The sequence below is a fragment of the Camelus bactrianus genome, chromosome 27, assembly GCF_048773025.1.
Source record: "Camelus bactrianus isolate YW-2024 breed Bactrian camel chromosome 27, ASM4877302v1, whole genome shotgun sequence".
NCBI classification, from domain to species: Eukaryota; Metazoa; Chordata; class Mammalia; order Artiodactyla; family Camelidae; genus Camelus; species Camelus bactrianus.
Genome location: NC_133565.1, coordinates 31,508,526 through 31,532,926, shown reverse-complemented (window position 1 = coordinate 31,532,926; position 24,401 = coordinate 31,508,526). Strand labels below are relative to the sequence as shown.

The window sequence follows — 24,401 nt, the reverse complement described above, 5'->3', positions numbered from 1 at the left end:
CTTATAAGTGAAACCTGAGCCTTGTGAACTGGGTCAGTCTGTGTGGCTACAGTGATGCCTTTTTACCCAGAGAAAACAGGCCTCAGCTGCCTCTTTCCCTTGGATTTAACCTTGTTTCAATCTCAGTGAGTGGAACCATCCTTTAGAGAACACATCTTTTACCCCATCCTAGTGTATCAGCCCTGTGGGGAGACCAAGAGAGTTAAGAAATCCCAAGAGACAAATGCAGGAAATCTTGATTCCCAGGAAGTCAAATTCAAGGAATCCATGATGTGTTAAACATCTTAACCGTTGGTAGGTCAAGCCAAGTTGTCTTTGTACGAAGCAGTTTCATCCTTACTGCTTGGTAATAGATGATTAGATCAGGTTGTGTGTGTGGTGGGGTACATCCCTTCATTGGATTGAACCAGGGTAAGAGATCATCATGTTGATTTGGGATTGGTGAGCATTTTGCCCTTGTGAAGATAAGCAAAGGAAAGCAGGTTCAAAGAAAATGGAATAGAGGTACAGAGAGAGGCAGAAATGAGAGAAATCTTCTGGTCTTTGAGAGTTTGAGAGTTGCCTTAAAACTTGTCTCTTCCAAGCCTAACCCCCCTGAGCCCTGATTCTAGTTTTTTTCCCCACCTTGGATGTCCTTGACCTTGTACAGTTTATATCCTTAAAATAAATCTTTATTTCCTTCTTCTTTTAATTTAACTTTATTGAGTTTCTGTTTCTTGTGTTCAAAAAGGGCCTGTAATATAACCATCAGTGCATTTAAAAAGCTAACTAGGTTTTTTTTTCTTGCTTGCAAACTCCACGCTCATAGAGGCTATGTTGAAGATTATATTGAGAAAGATTCTGAGGCCAAGTCCAAGCCATCCCTGTCTTGGCATCATGGTTCAAAAATATACCTGAGGCAACTCTTTTACCTTAACTACTTATCAGCATTTCTCTTCTTTGTCTCCTAAGGTAGCTCCCAAATACAGAAAGCAACCTTAAATTTCCTGTAGATGGCATTATCCATCTTTCATTACTCAAATCATGCATCAAAATTCATTTCACCTAGACTTGAGATTTAAATGTAAAAACTGATGTTGCACATATTTACAGAAGAAAATTAGATGAATATTTATATATTTTTATTGTGTGAAAGGACTTCGTAAGACAAAGGCAGAAACCACAAAAGAAGATATCAATAGATTTGATTTAATAGGAAGAAAATATACCTTCTTTCATAAAAATTGAAAATTGCTATTTACATAAGTGAAATAGTTATTTCATTTATCAAAGATTTGTAGCTATAGTAGTAATAGTAGAAAAGGATTTCAAATCAGTTAGAAAATGGTGCAAATCCCAGTGGACAAAATGGGCAATAGATCCTAATGTACAAATCCCAAAAGAAGAAATTCAAATGGCTGGTAAAAAGATTCAGCCTCACTTATAATGATCATAAATGTATATAATTTAAAAAATAAAAACAGATACTACTTTGCCAATAAATTTTTTTTCAATTAAACACTTTTATTGAAATGCTTGTAGGAGAAAGAACTTGTCAAAGGCTGAAACGCTAGTGCAGGAGCCAGCAAACTTTTTCTCTAAACTGCCAGATAGTAAGTATTTTAGACTTTGCGGGCAATACTGTCTCCTTCACAATCCAGTGAAATTTTTAAAACAAGATACCAACTGTTGACAAGGTAAAGGGAAATGGGAATTTTTTATCTGATGGGAATATAAGTTTTACAACCTTTCTGAAAAGTGATTTGGCAATTAATTGTCAAAAGCTTTATACTTTATTTGGATAGTCATCTATCTGAATCTTGTTTTCTAATAATAAATCTCATGAGAGGAAAGGAGAGGAAAAATCACAATCACTAGATTGAGGCAAGGAGATTGTGGGGAGTTGTGGAGGTCTGATTGAGACATAGGGATAGAGAAGATGTTGCTTGAGAAAAACATTTTAGTGAAGTGTGCATCCTGTCAGCTGATTGGTTGTGGGGCCGCTGACGGAGGAGGAGTAGTTAGCTTTTCTTTATGACCTTTATGATCACACTCTCATGGGTGATTAGGAGGTAGACAAAGAAGAATTCATATTTTCCTGTATATTCTTCATTTTACCCATCACCGCTGTCTTTTTGTCTTGATCCCTGTTCTACACACACAGCTCTCCAAGGGCACCAGACAAAGTAGACCAAATTAGTATCATTGCCTTTTTAATGTGTTTTTAGCTGGGTATGTGGAGGCTTTTAAGTTTATCTCATGTCTTTGTAACTCCATAACCCTTTTTAGATAATTAGGTTTATGTTGCTATGCTGCAGTGGGTGGAAGATCCTGGACCATGCATCATCTGGGATTACTAAGTGGTAACATGGTAACTTTCTGGTAAATAGTGCTCTAAGGGAAACTTGTGACCTGCTTAGATTCTCACCCACTAACAACCAAGAGAAAAGATTAGATTCCTTCCCCTGCTCCCCCGCCTCCTCCCCAACCCCCGGCCTTTTGTCTGTTAATCTGCTGTATGTCTTGAATTGGCAGACCAACTTCATTGGCATGGGAAGTAAAGAAGATGTCTCCAGGACGTCATGTGATTCCAAGTCCATCAACAGATAGAATAAGTGTAACATCAAATGCTCGAAGAAGCTTAAATTTTGGGTGAGACGAAGTAGAAAAAAGCCTACTAAGACTTACATTACAGTAAATAATTTTTTTGTGAATAATATAGTATTATAAAACTGGTATTTCACTATGAATATATCCACATATATGTTATTGTTTATGTTTGAAATTGTTTGAATAAAAGGTTTAAAAAAAATCCAGGAAAGGAAAATTTAACTTTTAGGAAATGTTGTATATTTAAACATAATTAGGATCCAAAAATGAAACTTGTGAACATATTTCATGCTAAATGACTTGTAACGTGAACTGGCAATTTCTTTTACAACAGAGGATCTAAATATATATCATACACTTTGTTGTCATATAAATTACATCTTTATACATTATAATTTATCAACACAGTTTTATAATCATTGTTTTATACAGTTGTCTTTTATATCACACAGGAAAAGAAAAGAGTTATAAGAAAAAATACATTTGTATTGTCTTTCATATTTACCTATGTAGTTACTTTTAGTGATCCTCTTCACATAGATTCAAGTTACTGTCTAGTGTCCTATCATTCAGTTGGAAGAACTCTCTTTAGTATATCTTTATCTTATTGGACAGGTCTGCTAGTGACAGTTTTTCTTAATTTTTGTTTATCTGAGAATATCTTAATTTATCCTTTAGTTTTTGAAGTATAGTTTTGCAGTGCATGGAATTCTTGGTTGAGAGTCTTTTTCTTCTAGCACTTTGAACATGTCCTCTCACCACCTTCTGGCTTCCATGGCTCCTGGTGAGATATAAGCTGTTATTCTTATTGGGGACCCTTTCATGAGATGCCTCACTTTTCTCTTGCTGCTCTCAGGATTCAATCTTTGTCTTTGATTGTCAGTAGTTTGACTATGATGTATCTAGGAATGGATCTCTGAGTTTATTCTACTTTAAGTTGAGACTTTTGGATTTGTAGATGAATGTTTTCCTCAAATTTGGGAAATATTTGTCCATTATTTCTGCAGATACTCTTTCTGTCCCTTTCTCTCTCTTTGGGAATCCCACTTGATCTGTGTTGGTACTCGTGATGGTGTTCCACAGATCTTCAAGACTCTGTTCAGTGTTCTATACTTCTTTTTCCTGTTTCTCAGGTTAGGTAGTTTGAATTTACCTCTCTTCAAATTTACTGATTCTTTATTTTGCTAGCTCAGTTCTACTGTTGAGCCCTTCTGGTGAATTTTTCATTTTCATTATTTTACTTTTCAAGTCCAGAACATCTACGTAGTTCTTTTTTATATTTAATTTCTCTTCACTGATATTCTGTATTTGATGAAACTTTGTTTTCATACTTTAGTTTTTAATACGGTTTCCTTTTGTTTTTGATATTCTTTGAGCACAGTTATAGTAGCTTATTTAAAGTCTTGGTCTAGTAAGTCCAATGTTCACGCTGCCTTGGGAACTCATTTCAGTTACTGTTCTTTTGTGTATCTGTGAGTAGGCCATACTTTCCTGTTTATTTGCATGTCTTACAGTTTTTTGTTAAAAACTGGATATTTTAAATAATGTGACAACTCTGGAGATCAGATTGCTACCCCTTTCCAGGATTTGTGGTTGTGGCTGTTTGGTGGTGGTGGTTTTGTTACTATTTGTTTGTTTGACTTCTTGAACTAGTTTTATGAAATCTGTTCTTTGCATGTGTATCCACTCAGGCTCTGCTCAGTTATCTTAGTTGTCAACTAATCATTTGATAGAGGTTTGCTTAAATGCCTTGAACCAATAAATCTCCGGCTCTTGTCTAGTTTTATATGTGATAAGTATGTCTTCAGTGCCCTGGAGTTTACAGTTGTCTTTGCTGCCAGTTCCTGCTTCCTCAGAGCCTAGGGTCAGTCAGAGGTGAGAGATTAGGGCCTTCTCAGATCTTTCCTGGGCTTGCACACAACCCTGCACCTGTGCGTGGCCTTCTTGATTTCCAGGGGTATATTGGAGCTTTTCAAAGCTCCCTAAGTACGTCTCGTTCTCCAGCTTTTCCTTTTAAGTTAGCCTGTTTGCCCAAAATGTTATTGACACCTCTGGCAGCTGTGATGTTGTTCCTCACAGTCATCACTGTTGTTATCCTTTAATTTCCCTGGCAGAATTTGTTTTTAAGACAAAAATTTGGATTCTATCTAGTTCTTTATAGTGAATCTTCACACTTGATGAATAATGTGAGGATTGGTAAGTAGTTTGCTTGGTCAATTCTCTTTCTTCTATTAAAAGCTCACCTTTCTTCAGGACTTCTCACCACTCCCTGCCCCAACTGTGTCACAGTCATTTTCATGTCTTGTTACTGCTGAACCTTGCACATACATCATTATTTTTAGATTTGCAATGTGTTAAAAATTTTTTTTTTTGTACTTACACCATGACTTCCTTTAAGGTAAGATGTTTGTCGTATCTTCTATATCTCAAGCACTTAGCATTGTACCTGGCCCTTAGTAAGAGCTCATTAAGTGTTATTCAGTAGAACCAATTCTTTGCTTTCAAATGAGATTATTAGATAGCATTGCCTTAGGTGAAGAGTGATGGACTTTGGAACCTTGTAATAATTGGATTTTTGTGAAGTGGGGGAAAGATAGATAAGCAAGCAAAACCAAATGTTGGTATATTCCAGTATCATTGTAAGGGAAATTCCCTTATAATGCATTCCATTGGTCTGTGGTTCAGAGTATTGTATAGTACGTGGTTTATTTTAACACTGAAAATCTTCAATGCATGCATACTAAAAGTTCTCATACTGATCTCCATCTAATCATATCACTGGATTAATTGACACTCTTTATTATCATTGTAAAACATGTTTAAGATACTGAAAAATGGTGGCTTATAGGCTGTCTTTAGAATATATACTCACTTCTGTTCTTCCTGGTTGAATTAAATGCTTATTTAAACTATGCAGTTAGTTACCAAACTTGTTTATTTAAGTTGTTTTCAATATTTTAACTCATAATTTAAATATTAAGTAAACCAGTGAAATATGAGTATGAAAAGGGTCATTGTTTCTGTGAAAACTAAAATAAGTGTTTGGAAAGCTTTAATCAAGTGAACTGTTAAAAGTTTTGCTGTCAACTGAGGAGTGGATAGGACAACTGTGAAAGATTGGGGAAAATATTATTAACATTGAGGACTGTGCACTTAGATTACTTAATAGGTGTCACTAAATTCTCACTCCATTTTGAAGAAACCAAAATTGGCCATTGTCAATGAGGCATCATACTTGTGGCTCATGTAAGAATTACAGACACAAAAAAAGCCTGTTTTAATAGGGCCTATATTGATAGAATGGCAAATTAATGCACATTTATATTACTAAAAGATGCAAGTTTTAAATGAAAATAAAAAGTTTAAGGTACATATGCATATTTTTAAGAGTCCCCATTTAAGTGAAATTTTCTTTTAAACCAAATTGATGAGAGCTTTTATATTATACTTGTTCCTATGTAATATGCGATATCAAATTTATGAAGCATTAGACCAAGATAAATTTATAAATATATTTGCCTTAAATTGCTATGGTAGTATGTTGTTTTGTATATGTGGATACACATACACACACATAACTCATTTAAAATTTAAATATTTAACTTTTATTTGATTTATTAAATGCAATCATTTTCTCCATAGGGGCTCACCTGGCACGGTGGCTGCTCCACGTCTGGCTCCCACAGGTGTCAGTTGGGCTGACAAGGTAAAGGCTCATCATACAGGCTCTACTGCTTCTTCAGATGTAGCACCTGCCCATTCTTGCCCACCAATGGCAGTGCAGACACCTTCCCGCAAAAATGGCAAGTGACTTTGAATCAACCTTTTTATGTAGTAGACAGGTGGATTTACATGAAGATATTTATTTTATTTGAAATTGGTGCTAATAGCATTATATATTTATCTTTTTGTATTATTTATATGATATCAATTTACCTTTGTTAAAATTATAAAATAATCTTCAAAACTCTATGAAAGCTTATAAAGATTATTTCTAGTCTCACATTTGCTCTGTGTAAACTTTAAGGAGGATATCTTTTGTCAGTTCATGTATAAGATCTTTTCTTAGTCTTTTGACTTAAAGTAGAAAAAAATAAAGAAGTTCATCCTTTAGGTAGTATACACTTTTAAATATCATGTCAGTACTTCATTTCACTAATATTTGAATGTTATTTTGGTACTAAAATAATATTCTGTGTTCATCTTTGCTCACATATCTATTTTCTATACCATCAGAATAATTAAGGGGAACAAATAAATAGGAGAGCTTTTATTCTGAGGACCCACCTGGAATTTATTCCATAAGAATTTCCTTCATAAATCCAGAGTGGATTTTTTTTATATATTTCTAGAGGCCAGGATTTTAGGGTGATAGTAAGTAATAATGAATTTGTGTTATGAGTTAAGGAACAACTTAAAAATACTGCTTTCTTTTCTCGTCAATGAAAGATCCCTTTGGAGCTTTTTGGTTCAGAAAGAAATGTTTTGTAGTAACCTATAATGAAAAAGAATATGAAAAGTATTATGTGTGTATATGCATATATTATACTAAAACATTATGATGTACACCAGAAATTGACACATGGGAAACTGACTATACTTCAATAAAAAAATTATAAATTAGAAGAGAAAAAATAGGAAAGAAATGTTTTATTGGATATAACAAAGACATTGCCCCCTTTGCATTGTGGATATTGTTGTGCTGTTTTTCCATTTTGGTCTCAGTAACTTGTATTGTCTTATTTCAAATAATTCCTTACTTTTATGGGATATATTGCCCTTACTTTCTCTGCACAGACTGTGTGGTAGAAAACTGAGTATAGGCATGAGTCCTCTCTCTTCGATAAAAGTAGGAAAATGCACAATCTTCAAGTTTAGTTTCTGTATCTTGAAAGAGTCTGAGAGAAATGTGATAAAAAAAATCAAAACTGCTAAAAAACTGAATAGAATCATGGTATTAGCACATATCATGGTTTTGTTTAAAGCAGTACTCTCAGATTATTTCTGAGTGTGACCCATTTGGCTGAGGTAAAATGATAGATCTGATTATGACTAGGCTTAAAAATATCTTTTTAATGTATCAGGTAATTTTATTTTTGACCACTTTGGTTTTCACTTTTTGGATTTTGATGCACTGTTATGTGCAGTGACTTACGGTGTATAGCTTAAGTAATTTATGCTTATAGTAGCTATAGTCCTCAAGTTTCTAATGATATGCTTTAAAATTGATTTTTGTTAAAGATGACAGATTGAGCACATGCATTTACTTTCCTTTTTCTCCAAACTCAGCTCAAATGATAATGAAAGAATTTAGAAATAAGACTTAAGGAAAAAGAGACAGGAGAAGAGATGATGTGAACAAGTTTTTGGAAGTTGGAAGGTAGAAAGACCAGTGGTGACATTTGAATGAGCTAGCTGAGTCCTCAACTCAGAGTGGGCAGAACTGTCAAGCAATCCAGTTTGCTCTGCATAACTTCCAAAAGGTTCAGAAATCAGTGGGTGCAGGTATCTCTGAAAGTGAGGGTAAAGGTAGGGATTATACATATAGGAATATATACGGATTTTGAATCCTCCCCAATTCTCTATAACTCTGAATAGTAGGATGAGAATACCTGTATCTCTCACCCTAGCAGAATATTGGACATTTATTCTCTAGAGAAGGTACGTAAGATGCTATTTGACTAGAGGGATACCAAACACATTGCAAGGTGGGAGTGTATTGTGTTGAAAACAGAGATTAAGTGAAAGACTATTGATAAAGATAATGTTGAGCTGCCTCATCCTATCTTCCACTTCAAGCCCTTTTCTCCCCTGAACTGCCAGATTTCCAGATCAAGAGAACCCATATCTAAGGAGCACATCCAGATCTGATGTAGACCATGAGATATTGGTCTTTGAGACTGATTCTGTAGTTGGATGAATGCCTAGTAGCCTTGGAAGGCTTTGGCAATCTGAAGCTAGATTGTGGACTGTAGTAGATTTTGTATGAACATGGGTGCCCACAATTTCTCTCATCCCCATGCATGCATGCCTCTCCCACTATCAAATGGTGAAATCTGCTTTCTCTCCTCTTGAGTCTTTGGTTGGTCCTGTGACTTGATATGGTCAGTAGAATGTATCTAGAGTGATATTTGGCAAATTCCCACCCTAGCCAATAAGAGGTTTCATTTTCTCCTTGTTGGAAGCCAGCTGACGTGTAAAGAAGCCCAAGATAGGCTACTGAATATTCACAGATCACATGAAGAGAAAGAGGCCAGGAGAAGGAGAACCTAGCTGTTTCAGCCAGTAACTAGTATCAAGGCTCCAGGCATGTAGTGAAGCTATCATGAACTCTCTGACCTCAGTTGAACCAGCCTAGCTGACACCATGTGGAGATGAGATAAGCCTCCCCCTATTCCCTCTTCCCCCCCCAAATGAGCACTCTTCAGATTCCTGACTCAAAGAATTGTGTGGAAATAAATAACATGGCTAGTAATATAAGATACTAAGCTTTAGGCTTGTTATATAAAAATAGATAATGGGAATGTCTGATATTTGAACAACATGTGTTATACAAAAATAAAGGAAAGAAAGAAGTCATGAAACAGATAATTAAAGGAAATTTTGTTTAACAGGAAGACAATAAGTTTTTAACCAAAAGGGCCCATTAAATGCCCACTATGGTAGATGAAGATAGAGTGACATCAAAACATGTTGGGAAATTCATGAATACTACAGATGATGCGAGGCTCTAAAAATTAAAGGATTAGTTTATATACAAATGACCAAGAATCAGAATGACTTTTCCAGAACTATCACTAGAAGCCACAAGAAAATTGAGCAATGTTTTCAAATTGTGGAGGAAGATAATTTCTAAGCTAAAATTCTATGTCCAGCCAAATTATCCACTAGAAGTGAGAGTAAAGATATTTTCAAGCATGCAAGTTCTCAGAAATTTTTTAACACCATGGACACTATCCCTACTAGAGGGAACCAGCACAGAGAAGAGGCAGAGGTAGTAATTCTGTGGTGGTGATCCCAGGATGATAGCTGTGTACACGTCTAGAGAGCAGCCATTCCAGATTTTTTTTTTTTTTTTTTTTTTATGGTCACAGTGCTCTGGAAGAAAGGAATCTGGGAAGATAAATGAAATTCTTAAAATGTCTGATGTGTTTCTATGTATTAAGAGATTTAAAATTTAAGAGAGTTGGGATTGAATTAATTCTTAGTAGAAAATACTGAGGCTAAATCATGGAGAGAAAAGAGAATACAGAGAAGATCATAAGAGGCATAGCTATGAATGGAATCTGTGAAGGGATGCAATAAATGGTGCAAAAACAACATTTGAAGAGATAATCATTGAGGATTTCCCCAGACTGTCAGAAGACATCAATTTTCACATTCAAGTAAGTCCAAGCAGGAAAAATATAAAATAAATCTCATCTAGATACAATATAATACAAATACTAAAAGTCAAAGAAAAAAATCTTTACCAAGTTTGTAATCTTTACAGAAGTCTTAAAAAAAAAAAAAAGACTTTTCAAAGGAGCATGAGTAAACTGATAGCTGATGGAATCCAGATGGTGGAATGAGGTCTTTAAGGTGCTGAAAGAAAATAACTGACAAGATAGTATTCTATATCCAGCAAAAATACTCTTAAAAAATGAAGGTAAAATAAAGGCAATTCTAGACAAATAAAATGGAGAGAATTTGTAAATAGCAGACCTCCACTAAAAGAAGCACCACTGAGAAGTTTTCAGATAGCAGGAGAATGATCCTAGATAGAAACCTGGAAATGCATGGAAGAATGAGGAACACCAGGGGAGTAAACATGTGGATAACACGAAATGTGTATTGACTGTGTGAAACATTATGTCTTGTTGAGCTCAAGATATGTGTGTGATGAAAATTTATGACAGTAAATCAAAAGAGAAGAGAAGAATAAATAGAGCTTATATTTTCTAGGTTCTGGCATTGTTTGGGAAGTTAAAGAAGTACTCATTTGTATTAGACATTGTAAGTCAAGGATGTATGTTATAAACTCAAGAAAACCACAAAGAAGAGTAAAAGAATGTTCAACTGATAATCTTTTTGATTGATACAAAAGAAGACACAAAAAGAGAAAAAAAGATACACAAAACAGATAAGACAAATCAAAAACAAATTATAATATGATAGCAGTAAATGCAAATATATCAATCCCTACATTAAATGTAAATGGTCTAAATATTAAATTTAAAAAAAAGATTATAAAACTACATTAAAAATAAAGCCCAACTACATTCTGCTTATAAGAGATACACCTTCTATATGAAGATATAGAAAAGTCAAAAGAGAATGACAGGGCAAGATATTGTATGCATATCATATTCAAATTAATGCTAGTATTGCTCTAATACCAGACAAAATAGACAAACTAGGCAAAAAGCATTTTAAAGAGATACTTTTTTTAGTTATTAAAATGTCATTTCAACAGAGAGATAATTCTAAATTTATATGTACATGGCATATCTTTAAAACATATATAAAGCAAAACTTGACAGAACTGCATGGAAAATTTGAAAAATTTGTATTTATACTGGGAGATTTTAACAATTGTCTCAACTGATAATACATGTAGATAAAGATCAATAAAGATATAAAATATCTAAATAATGTTTTTAATGAACTTGACATAATTGATACATCTACAAATAGTACTTTTTCTTTTCCTTTTTTTTTTTTTTTTTTTTGATTTTTCAATCTGGAAACTTTACAGGTATGTTTTCTAGTCCACTGATTCTCTGTTCTTTATGTCTGATCCATATTTTCTTGAATATTTTAATAGTAACTATTTAAAAATTCTGTGTCTGAAAAGTAAAATGTCTGAACTGCTTTAAAAAACATTTTTGGGGGCTTTTCAGTTATTTGACTCTTTTTTATTAGCATGCCTCATAATATTTAATTGAATGTTAACATTGTACATTAAAAGTTATAGAGGCTCCTTCTAAATTTTTTTTTTCCTGGCAATAAGACAGAGAACGAGCAGATCACCTTAATCCTGTCAAGGTTTGGTTTGAGGTTTTATTAAAGTCGATGTGTCTTAGTTTCTACTTACTCCTTTTGGGGTCTCAACTGAAAATGTGGGGTGTTTGCCAAGGCCACTACATTCTTGAATTCCAGCTTTTGTTTCCTCAGCACTGTACAGTTGCTACAATATCTGCTTAGCTCATTAACATCCCAGCTGCTGTTTTCTGCTTGGTGTCTTGGAGTCTTGCCCTCTATGTGCAAAGCGTAGCAGTTGTCAGATTTTTTTAAGGGAAGATTGAATGCAGATTTTTTTGGCTTACTTTCCTGCGATTCCCCTCCTTTCCCCTGAAGTCCCAGTTGCTTTAGACTCATTGAACTCTAGCATCTGTCTCAGCTAGACAGGACTGCTGATTTCTGCTAGGACTCACTTCCCCTGCACTGTGAATTCCACAGGTCTTCAGGGAAAATTCTAGGGTGAATGTGGAACTCATGTTGTTGTCTCTTTTCTCAGAAATTGTAGTGCCTCAGATATTGCCTATATTGGTTGCTTTCCAATGCCTTTAAAGAATTCATTTATATATTTTGTCTAGTTCTTCTGGTTGTGTTTGGCAAGAATAAGATTAATTTTGATACAGGTTATTTTGTCATGGCTATAACTGTAAGTCCAAATACGTATTCAAGCACACAAGGAATGTTTACCAAAATTGACACATGTTGAGCCATTAAACAAGTTTCAGCAACTTTCAGATGACTGAACTCATTCTGTCTGCATGAACACAGTGGAATGAAATTAGAAATTAATTACAAAAAGATAGCCATACAATTCTCAAATTTTTGGAATTTTGGAATATATTTCTGAATAATCCATGAGTCAGGGAAGAAATCACAATGAAAATTAGAAAATATGATGTGAATGAAAATGAACATTTAAGATTTTGTAGGATTAAGGTAAAGCTATGCTTTGAGGAAAATTTCTAGCCTCAATTACACCTATTAGAAAGGAAGGGAAACCCAAATCCAGTTGTAAGAAGGAGGACCTAAGGATGAAGGTGAGGCTGCTCCATCTTGGCCAGAACTAGAAGTCTTCATATTAATTTTGACAGTCTGCATTTAGCCTACAGGATTTTTTAAATTGTGGCTATATACATTATTCTATACATATATACCTCAGGCTGTGACATTTTGAAAGATTCTGATTTATTTTAGGCTTTTGACTCTGTGGTTTTGGACATAGGCCCTCATTTTCTTTTCTGTTTAGTGGAACATTGGACTAGATCCTCTAGGGTTTCTTCAGTTAACATTCTATAGTCTTATGATCATTAAAGTTGTTTTTTTTTTTCCAAATCAAGTTGTGTTATTAATACTGAGATGAAGGGGAGAACTTGGATTTTGGAGCAAGTCTATGTATGGATTCTAGAATTGGGGGGAGGCAGTTTTTATGTATCCATTGGGCCATGGACATCAAACCAGTTTTCCTGGACTTGCATCTTGGCTTAACCTTTGCTAGATGTGTGACCTTGGGTAAATCATTTAACCTCTCTTTGTCTCAGTTTCCTCATTCATAAAATGAGAATGATAGTACTGATCTTAACAGTGTTATTGTGAAGATTAAAAGAGTTATATGTAAAGCACCTACAGCAGTGTTAGCACATACTGTACACTATGTAAATATCATTACTTTATGACTGTGCGGCCTCAGGTCAGTGTTAGTGTGAATCTCAGTTTTCTCACTTGTAAGAGCAGAATAATTGTACCTGCCTTACAGTGTGGTTTAGGGATTAGAGAATGCACACACATGCATGCATGCACAATACACCTTGCATAGTAGTTAGTGTCATGTCTGTGTCTTAGTTGCATTTAATGGGAATTAGATTGGAAAATATTTTTATTTTACAGGTTTTTGAAAATTTTTATCATCTAAAGAAATTTTGATTTCTTTTCTTCCCTCAATTGCATAGAACGGAAAGATGCTGAAGGATGGGAAACTGTTCAGAGAGGAAGGCCTGTCCGTTCACGATCAACAGCAGTGATGCCAAAAGTTTCATTAGCCACAGAAGCATTAAGATCAAAGGATGACAGTGATAAAGAGAATATACGTCTTTTACCCGATGGAAACATACAGAAAAGTGACTTTGTTGGAGATGGACCTTCTAGTACTATGGAATCTCGGCCCAAAGACTCAGTACACTCTTGTGATCATCCTCTTGCTGAAAGAACCCAGGTAGTACATTCTGAAAATCCTTTTACTGCTTTTTTATAAGGAATATATGTATACTGGAATGTCTTAATTTTTCTACTTCATTTTAAACTTATTATAGTGAAAAATTTCAGATCTCTAGAAAAGTTGCAAGAATGGAATAATGAGCTCTCTGATGCCCTTTACCTGGATTCACAGATTAACATTTTGCCACGTGTTTTTCTTTCCTCTCTATTTACACGTCACACACACGGTATGTTAAACATTTGGGAGTAACACGCAAACATCATACCCATTCACCTTTAAATGCTATAGCATGTATCTCCAAAGAACAAAGAAAGTCTTCTGTATAATCACATTATAATTATAAAATCTGGAGAATTTAACATTTATATAGTTTGTTAACTAATCTATAGTTAATATTCAAAATTTTCCAGTTGTCCCAATAACTTCTCCATAGATTTTTTTTCCCATGATCCAAGATCCAGTCTAGAATCACACTTTGTGTTTGACTTTGTCTCTTTAATGTCTTTCACCAGAGGCAGTTTCACCAGAGCCTGTCTTTGTCTTTTATGACATCAATATTTTTGAAGAATACATTTCAGGGTTTTTTGTACAATGTCCTTTATTCATTCTTCAGTTTAGCTTATGCATTTTGAAAGAAAGAAAGTGATTGTCCTTAGCCTCACGTCTAAAGGTGTATCATATCATTTTGCCGCTTGTTGTTAGCTTTGATTATTTGGTTAAAGTGGTGTCCTCCTGCTTCATTTGAAGTGTTATTTAAAATGGTGATGAAAGTAAGAATCATTTTTCAGTTGCTCTACTTTTACTTCCTGCAGTTTGAGTATAGAGTAATTTCCTGATATTGAAAATGATTCTTTGATGTTAATATTCCCAGTACTTCTTCTCTTAGTCCACTTGAAGTTTATTTTACTTATTTGGTTAAGGAATGCATTTTAAAAAGATATTTCTTTATAGAAAGACTTATGTTCAATTAGTATAATTTTATATAAAATGGCTAATGAAATAGAAGGTATATTCTTTGATATAGTCCAGGGACTAAGTGAAAAAGTTGTAAAATAGTTAAAATATTTCTCAGTCTAGAATAGTATTTGCTGTTAAAAATTTTCTCCTCTTATACTTACAGGATATTTATTTTTATTGGAAACTGTACTAAGCTTCCGTGTTTTTTTTTCCTTAATGATATTAATGACTCTTAATCTTACATTGCTACTGATGTTTTTACCTATAGGATATTTAGATATAAACATAATACATGCACATACGTATAAAGATATAATTCTTTAATGTCTATATGTTTTATGTCCACGTGATATTGAAAGTTCCTTGTGGACAATATCTTTTATGTTACTTTAAATTTCCCATAATATGGAGCAGAGTCCTAGGCACATAAGAAGTAATCAGTACATAGTTGTTAGATGAAACTTTAAGAAAAATTTAAATGTAGGTAAATTTGATATAGAAATCACTTTTTATATTACTTAACCAACCTCTAGCATTTTTGCTAACATGTATTTTAACTATAAAATTTGACATAAAAATTATGCTGGCTTTGTGTAATGAATAAACATGTCATTTTGAGATTTTAGAAATAATCCATACATAGAACTTTTGAGTAATTGTGAAATTGTTCCAGTGTAAAATTACACTGCTGATGGTAACCAAGCTAATGGTAATAACTGTTTTCTCCACTGTCATTCTGAAAGTGGAATTAGCATATTTATATATTTTTCAACATTATAGTTTAACTTTGATTTTGTTATTTAAATTGATAATGATTTTTTAGTAAACAGGGTTGACTATATTGTAAAGATCAGTAATGCTAATGTAAATATTGCCAAGAAGATTATAAACCATGGTGACTGATGTATGGATAATGTTGATAGCAATATAAACATTGTGATGCAATTTAAATAATGCTTATGCTAAAATCAACACTTTGGGATAAAGTTCTAACCAATAGTAGAATAAGGCTTGGTCAAGTTTAATATTTATATAAATAATTAATCAAACTGGAGGTTTTATGAACACTGCAGTGTTTATCTAATGTTTATTTAAGTAGTGATGTGAATGAGTTTTAAAGTCACAATTTTAGATTTTAGTTCTTCTACTTGGAGTTCATTACTCTGAGTATAATAGGGAAAACAGCATCGTTCTTTCTGTACTTTGTTAGAAGGTGAAAATAAGGACTTGTTCTTAGTCACCAAACTGGAAAGTTTTTAGAAAATGGATATGTATTTGGGCTAAGCAAATATTGTATTTGTTTTAGATGGTTTTCACATTTCTGTTATGTGTTAAATATTCCTAAAGGGGAACAGGATGGCTGTTGAAGTCTAGAGTATGAATTGCATAATGAGACTGCATGCTGAGATATACTGTACTTTTTAATGGTGTATTTCTCTTTTAGATCTGAGAATTGGTATTAAGGGCCATGTGGGTCTTCATGAAAGATACTTTGAGTTTTTGTTACTATTATCTAGAGAGAGCAAGTTTAATGTTTTTGAGTAAAATGCAATTGAAGTATGTATTTTGGTGAAAAGTGCTTTCATTTAATATTAGACAGTCTTCACTAAAACCATGTAAATACCTTTAGTTATTAGAATATTGGACAAAGTATTATACTTGTGATTAGATTCCTTTTGTGAGGCATAGAGTACTCATCAAGAATCAGCCTACTAAAATAAAACATAATTACAATATATATTGCTTAATTTCTTAAAGCACTTCAGACAGTGTCCTGTACATAGTAGATATGCAAGTAAAATTTGTAGCTGCTTAATGGTTTATTTTTTTACACTTGAAACATGCGAAAAAGATGAGGGAATTGTATGTCAGTCAGTCAACTGCTGCTTCACAGTTGATAGGTTAAGCAGAATCAGCTTTTCTAGAGTGGAATAGTTCGTGAGTATTTTTTGTTATCTCTCATTCATTTCATAATGTATTTTGTTAGTTCACAGTGAGTACAGTGGATGATGTGAAGAACTCTGGCAGTACTTTCTCACAAGACAATTCTGTGCAAACTTCTGAAATACCTGCTGTTCACATTGATACAGAGTGTGTTTTAGTTACTCAGCAAACCGATACACCTCCTTTGCAAGCAACTGAAGACAAATTTTCAGCAGAGAAAGCAAGAATAGAAAGTGAAATGGACCCTTCAGATATTTCAAATGTGAGTGCTGCTAACTTGGTAAGAACAACTTATTAGAATTCTGAATAAATATATTAAAGAAGCATAAACCTCAGTAATACAAAGTTGTCTCTTTTTTACTTTACAAAGCAATTTTTATAAAACATTTTATATATGTTATTTCATTTTAACATTTTATTCTTGTAGCAACCTTTTAATATAGTTAAGATTCTTCTTGTTTTGTAGAGGAAGGAAATGAGTCTGGGATTAAATAACTTGCTCAGAATCATTTAGTTTGTCTATGATTTGATAAAATGTTCTTCAGTCGAGCATTAAGACACGGTAACAATAATGTCTTCTATGCAACGTCTGCCACTCTGATAGATAGGAAATGGTGCCTAATGGACTTAGTTTTTAAAAATTCTCTTTACAGTGTAATTTAGACTGTTACTATCATTTCCTTGGAGTTAGTCTTTAAGATGAAATTTATTTACCATCTCTATTGCAGAATCTTTAAAAATGCATTGACTTGAGATTATTTATAGGTTTATGGTTTTGCATGACTACTTATTTCTGCCCATGTATTTGTATTTCCCATTTTTGTATTAAGACACTTGGCCTGAAGATAATCCAGAATAGGTCATGCTGGCTTTGTTTAAAAAGTAGCTTTCAAAAGGAATAGGCATGTATAAAAAGTTGTTGAGAAAAGTAATTGAAATTTTAGTTTTTAAATGGCCATCATATACTATAGTTTCTTTTTATTTTATTTTTTAACTTATTTCTATTTTTATTTTTTTGTAGGGGGAGGTAGTTACGTCTATTTATTTACTTATTTTTAGAGGAGGTACTGGGGATTGAACCCAGGACCTTATGCATGCTAAGCATGGGCTCTACCACTTGAGCTATATCCTCCCTGCTATAATTTCTTTTTAAACTTAATGCTTTGTCATGCTGAAAGATGGTATCAGCAGATGGTATTAGGCCAATCGAACATCTTACAGAAAGAATACTATTAGATATAGATGAACTTGATAGAGATTGTTTAAGGGGAAAATTAGGGTTATTGTAATACGAAAACAAATATTTGTATTCCTTTAAAAAAGAATAAAGGGCAGTTTGTGCTTTAACTTAGGTCTTTTAGTGTGAATATTTTTAAAGGTTAAACATAATTATGGTCATGTAAGTAGTGGGTTTAATGTATGGTAGAAATTGGTCATATTTATCTTTTTGTTTTCATGGCTAGATATCATTAAAGTATTTATTTTACAGATGGATTCTGTGAGAATCAAATTTCAGAGGAGGAAAAAGATCCTATACTTAAGCATAAAATAATTATATTAAAGTCTGTTTCTCATTTTAATTTTGATCACATATGTAAAATAGGCTTGTGGTAGAATATTCAAAACCCTTGGTTATTTTGAGAGTGAAATTTACATACTTGAGAAAATAAGTTCTGCTTTAAATATGAATATTAGTGTATTCTTAGAGGTCTTAGAGAAATTTTAACTGAACCAAGATCTTTTAAACTTTTTTTTTGTTTTCCTGACAGAGATGCTTCTATCAGTTGCTCTAGATTATCACCTCATTGTTGAGGTTCTAAGTGGATGGTTATAGAAAATTGCTGCACTGATAGGACACTGTTTTCTTTTTTTTTTTTCTCAATATAGTATTGTCACATAGCTAGTTAAAAAAAAAAATCTGTAGTTCTCTTATTTAACAGAAACCTAAGCCAAAAATGACTGTGAGAACCTTTATGTTTATGGTCCACTTTTGGCAACATTGAGAAAATGTGCTGATAGAAATCCTAGCTACCATGGATCTGTTTTTTAGATTCACTAAAATCCCAAATTTTAATGAAAATTTAGAAATTTAAAAAAAAATGATGCATGCAGATATTTATTTGAATTTCACAGTATGAAAATATGAAAGTGTATATGGATAATTGAATCATTATTTCATCATAAGCCCTGTTACTATGTTAAAATCTTTTCAGGTCTTTAGAGGACGAAATAGAAATGTTCTCTGGGGAAGATAAAATTGAGAAGGAAATAGGCTCATGTGAAAACTTACTTTCTGCAAAGTCAAATATATTCAGCTTTAGTATTTTGATTTTAATTGTTAGCTGTGACATTTGTGTGGCACCTTAACAAGTTAGTTTCTATAATATTATAGAGTTTACATAGAAAAAGCTTATGATGCAAAGAAATGGTCTGTAATCTAAACTGTCTGAACCCCATCCTATTCCTTAGGGATAATCTTGAGTGTTTTGAGGGGACAGAGTTTGGAGATGGGGGATAAAGTGGGGGAGGGGAAGCTTTCAAAAAGATACCTCTGCCTGGGCTCCACCCCAGATCAATTTAGTAAAAAGCTGAAGCTCAAGCATTTGCATTTTTAATGCCTTTATTGAGTTGTTATTGATTTTCAATAAACTACACAGTTCTAAGATATACAAAAATTGATGAATTTTGACATGTGTTTATATCTATGAAATCATCACTACTATCAAGATAATGAGTATCAATTGCCTCCAAAAGTTTTCGCATTCCCCTTTGTCATCCCTCCTTTCTGCTCTTCCCTGTGTCTCTTTCTCAGGTTATTGCTGTTCTGCTGTCTCTGGGTATTAATTGGCATTTTCAGAACTTTCTGTAAATGGAGTAATGTAATCTTTGTTTGGTTTCTTTCACTCAGCATAATTACTTTGAGATTCATCCATGTTGTTGTGTGTATTAATGGTTCCTCCTTTTTATTGTCTTTAGGAGTATTCTATTGTATGCATGTAACACGATGTGGTCCATTCAGATGTCTGAATTGTTTCCAGTTTCTCTGTTATGAATAAAGGCACAGTGAACATTTGCCTTTGTTTTGAACATATGTTTTCACTTCTCTTGGGAACATACCTCGGTTCGTTTTGTTGATACTGTTCGGGTCTCCTATGCCAGTTTTCCATACTTGTTCTCAGTTGAGGGAGGGGTATTGAAATCTCTGCATGTACCTGTGGAACTATTTTTTTTTAAGTAACTTTACTGAGATACAGTTTACAAAACATACAGTGTATGAATTTAAGTTGTATAATTCAGTGTTTTTAGTATATTCACAGAGTTGTGCAGCCATTCCCATAATTAATTTCTGAGCACTTGCAGTAATACAAAAAGAAATCCTGTCCCCATTAACAGTCACTCCCTTTCACCCCACTCTCCCATCCCTGCACAGCCCCACATCTGCCTGCTGTGTCTATAGATTTACCTGTTCTGGACTATTCATAGAAGTGAAATATAATCTGTGGTCTTTGTGACTGGCTTCTTTCACTTAGTGTAGTGTTTTCAAGATTCATTTGTGTTTTAGTTTGTATTAGTATTTCATTCCTTTTTTCACCCAAGTACTATTCCATTGTTTGGAAAATGCGGAATACACATTTTATCCATTCATCAGTTGATGGACATTAAGGTTTTCCCTACTGTTTGGCTATCATGAATAATGCTGTTTTAAATATTTGCATGCAAGTTTTTGTGTGGACATACGATTTCATTTCTCCTGGGTATACATCTGGGAGTGGAATTGTTGGTAACTTTCCTTTTTTTTTTGAAATTGAAGTACAGTCAGTTACAGTGTGTCACTTTCTGGTGTACAACACAATGTCCCAGTCCACATATACACACATATACCCATTTTCACATTAGGTTAACTTTCCTTTTTGAGAAATTATCAGACTGTTTTCCAAAGTGGCTGCACCATTTCACATTCCTAGTGAGTTTATTTTCTTTTGCAATTCTATTAGTTTTGCCTGCTGTATTTTAAAGCTCTGTTAATAAGTTCATAAATATTTAGGATTTTGTCTTGATGAATTAACTCTTACCATTTTGAAATGACCTTCTTTATCCCTCATGATATTTTGGTTTGAAATCTACTGTGTCTGATATTAATACTTAAGCTTGCTTTTGATTAGTGTTAGTATGGTAGCTCTTTTACTTGTAATCTGTTTATATTCTCATTTAAATTAGGTTTCTTATGGGCAGCAGGTGGTTTGAGGTCTTGCTTTTTATCCAATTTGACAATCTCTATTAATTGAGTTGTTTAGACTATTTTCATGTAAAGTTATTATTGATATGTTTCCTTTAAATGTACCATCTGTTTGTTTTCTCTTAGATTCATCTGTTTTTCATCCCTTTTTCCTCCTTTTCTTCCATCTTTTTGATTAATTATACTTTATAATTTATTTTATCTCCTTTGTTGACTTTGTAGCCATAAATCTTTGTTTTGTTATTTCAGTGTTTGCTTTAGAGTTTATAGTGTATATATTTAGCTTATCATAGGGATTTATTAATTAATGACTCTGATGCATTTTATTTATATTGCATACTTCTAACACATAATTTTAAGTTAGGGATATACATTCAGCAAGTATCATCACCATTACAGCATAAATTTTTTTAATGTTCCCTTTAAAGATTAGTGTTTTTCTTTTGTTTTTTGGTTTTTTTTGAGATAATTATGACTTTTGAATTTTGGTGCTCAAATGAAATTTCACACTTTGTCATTAATAACAATACCTATTATTTATATAACTTCACAGTTTCTCATACACAGCAGTCTGGTAAAGAAGGTAAGTCACAGATTATTGTACCATTTTATGGACTACAAAATAGGCTCTTTTAAGAAATTTCGAAGTCACACAGTTGAATCCCAAGTTTTATAATTATCGAGATCAATGCTATTTTATGTGTACTGTTGAGTATGTGATTAGGACATAAAGAAAGAAATGATTACTTAACTTCCCAGTCAACTGATAATTCTTCTTTTTGTTTGTTTTTAACTTCATAGTCTATGGCAGAAGTTCTTGCTAAAAAAGAAGAGCTAGCAGATCGTCTTGAAAAGGCCAATGAAGAAGCCATTGCTAGTGCTATTGCTGAAGAGGAACAGTTAACCAGAGAAATTGAGGCTGAAGAAAACAATGATATTAACATTGAAACTGACAACGACAGTGATTTTTCTGTGAGCTTTTAGAATTTTTTATTTTCTATTTGAGACTTACACAATAAACAGTAGCAAGTCTTTTTTAACCACTTTACCATTACTACGTCTTTTTGTATATAATGCAGTTGATAAGCTGGAAGTTGTTTTCTCATTTTACAAATCAAGAAATTGAATCTCAAAGTAAGTAAATACTCAGTATTTCTCAGATTGTCATTGTAGAGATTGAAGCAGAATCTAAGGTATCTTTTTCTATTCTACTGACAAAAAGCAAATGATACATTGCCTTGCTGTCACTAAGTGCTCAGGATATGTGTTGATGAGAGGGATTTCTTAAATAATAAAAGTAATCAAATGTTTCAAATGTTTTTCTGTTTAATTTTAATGCCCAACAAATACTCTTGAACTTTTCTGATGTGTCTTCCTAGTATGTCAGAGCTTATGTAGTAGTAGTATAAGGCCAGTGCTTTTCTTTTAAATTTATTTGCTTTGCCTCTGCTGTTAATAGCAGATAGGTTAGTCTTCCTCTTAAAATGCATAGGCTGTGGTATTTTTAACTTGGTGATTATTGTGACTGTAGGAGGTATGTAGCTTTTTTCTGGTTTTGGACTGTTTGCTAAATGAAATGCAGGAGCAGTAGGTAAGGAAATTTCATATATAGTTCACTTTATAAGGTTATAATTGTGTTCAAATATTTGTTTTTCAATTTTCCTTTATTACATTTTAGGCCAGCATGGGCAGTGGGAGTGTATCTTTTTGTGGTATGTCTATGGACTGGAATGATGTCCTTGCAGACTATGAAGGTATTATGTGTGTGTGTTTCTGTGTGTTGTGTGTACAGGTAGAGGGGTATCAAATAGGTTATCTTAGTACATGGGGTTTCTGTGTAAAATAAATAGGTGGGGTGCCTTTTAAAAGTCTGTTCTCAGATGTTGGCTTTATAGAATTATGTGGTTAAACAGTAACAGTGGTTTTCTTTTTTCTGAGCAGCTCGTGAATCTTGGCGCCAAAATACATCCTGGGGGGATATTGTAGAGGAGGAACCTGCTAGACCTCCAGGGCATGGAATTCACATGCATGAGAAACTTTCCTCACCATCTCGTAAAAGGTCTGGCGTTTGAAAATTAATTTGAAATATTCCACAGGAGGGAAACTAGTCACTCGTGACTATTAAATAGAGTTGTACATAATATTTTAAGGCACATTATTCAGGACAGTTCCAGTTCCATTGAAAAGTGATGGTGTTTTCCTGAAATGTTAGGTTAAAATTAGTTTTGTATATTTTTTGTATTTATTTTAAGAACTTTGAAGACTAAAGAAAATATTTTTGGCTTTGTCATGTAAACATTCATGTCTCTTGTCTTGTATTTGTCTGTATTAATAGAACAATTGCAGAATCTAAGAAGAAACATGAAGAAAAACAAATGAAAGCACAGCAGCTAAGGGAAAAGTTACGGGAAGAGAAAACACTGAAGCTTCAGAAATTGTTAGAGAGGGTGAGTTTTTAATTTTCAGGAAATTATGATAGGCTTAAATTGATGGGCTTTTTCAACCTGGCTTTTTCTTCTGGTTTGAGAGAAGCTAAAAGAATTATAAAAATACATTTTGTTGGAAACAAAAGCATTTCTATTAAATTACAAAAGGTTACTAGTTAAAAGAAAGAAAATGTATCATTCCTAAAAAAGTTAGCAAGTGATGTTTTATGGAATTGGCATGAGTTGAAGCTTCACTTTGTCTTTTGCCGTTTTCATTGAGGGTTTCATTGGAGAGTCCTGTGCAAAGTGTACAATGAATTGGTAGGACAGTTTTGAGCTTGAGATTATCAAGTTTGAGTAAGTGGGACACTAATTAGATTTTTAGAAGAGATTCTTGGAGTATTTAGAGCAGTGTAACTTCTGGTTAGCATGGTGTAGTGGAAAGAACATGGGCTCTGGAGATGACCAATCAGGTGAAATTCTGGTGTTACCACATAATGAGACGTGATGCCCTGGGCAAGGTACCTAACAGTATTGCATTTTAATTTGTTTAGCTATAAAATGACAATTATAATTATTAGCCTGTCGTGATGATAAATGTGGCAAGCATGTAAAGCAGTAGTATAGTGCTAGGGTGGCTTTTGCTCAGTATATGGTCATTCTTGTTAGGGACACATGGCAGACATAGGTAAGTATTGTGTTAGTTATGTGTGCTATGTATCAAAGGACCCCAAAACTTAGCAGCTTAAAACAACACACATTTCTTAGCTCACAATTACTATAGGCATGGAAACCAAGAGTGGTTTGCTTGGTGAGTTTTGCTCGAAGTCTTTCCTGAGGTTGCAGTCAAGCTGTTGGCTGGGGCAGCAGTCATTTGGAGCTAAGAAATCCATATGCAAACTCACTCATGTGATTATTGGCAGGCCTTGGGTCCTCTTTAGCAGTTGGTTATGGACCTCAGTTTCTTGCCATATGGGTCTTTCCACAGCCCAGTGTCCTCACGTCATGGCTGCTGGCTTTCCCACAGAAAGTATTC

The 24,401-nt window shown here is 33.6% G+C and overlaps 1 protein-coding gene across 6 annotated transcripts in view; it reads left to right on the top strand.

The window, feature by feature from the left end:
* The window catches only part of SCAPER (S-phase cyclin A associated protein in the ER), a 268,289-nt gene that overhangs the window by 39,451 nt on the left and 204,437 nt on the right, over positions 1-24,401 (top strand). For 5 of the 6 annotated variants that reach the window (XM_045516815.2, XM_074353892.1, XM_074353893.1 and 2 more), the window contains 8 exons: positions 2,515-2,631; positions 6,232-6,392; positions 13,536-13,798; positions 16,746-16,982; positions 21,741-21,911; positions 22,618-22,693; positions 22,881-22,998; positions 23,275-23,386. In XM_045516815.2, the coding sequence (XP_045372771.2) occupies positions 2,515-2,631; positions 6,232-6,392; positions 13,536-13,798; positions 16,746-16,982; positions 21,741-21,911; positions 22,618-22,693; positions 22,881-22,998; positions 23,275-23,386 (1,255 nt within the window). The remainder of the gene's footprint in view (positions 1-2,514; positions 2,632-6,231; positions 6,393-13,535; positions 13,799-16,745; positions 16,983-21,740; positions 21,912-22,617; positions 22,694-22,880; positions 22,999-23,274; positions 23,387-24,401) is intronic. The other variant, XM_074353894.1, reaches the window with a different exon arrangement.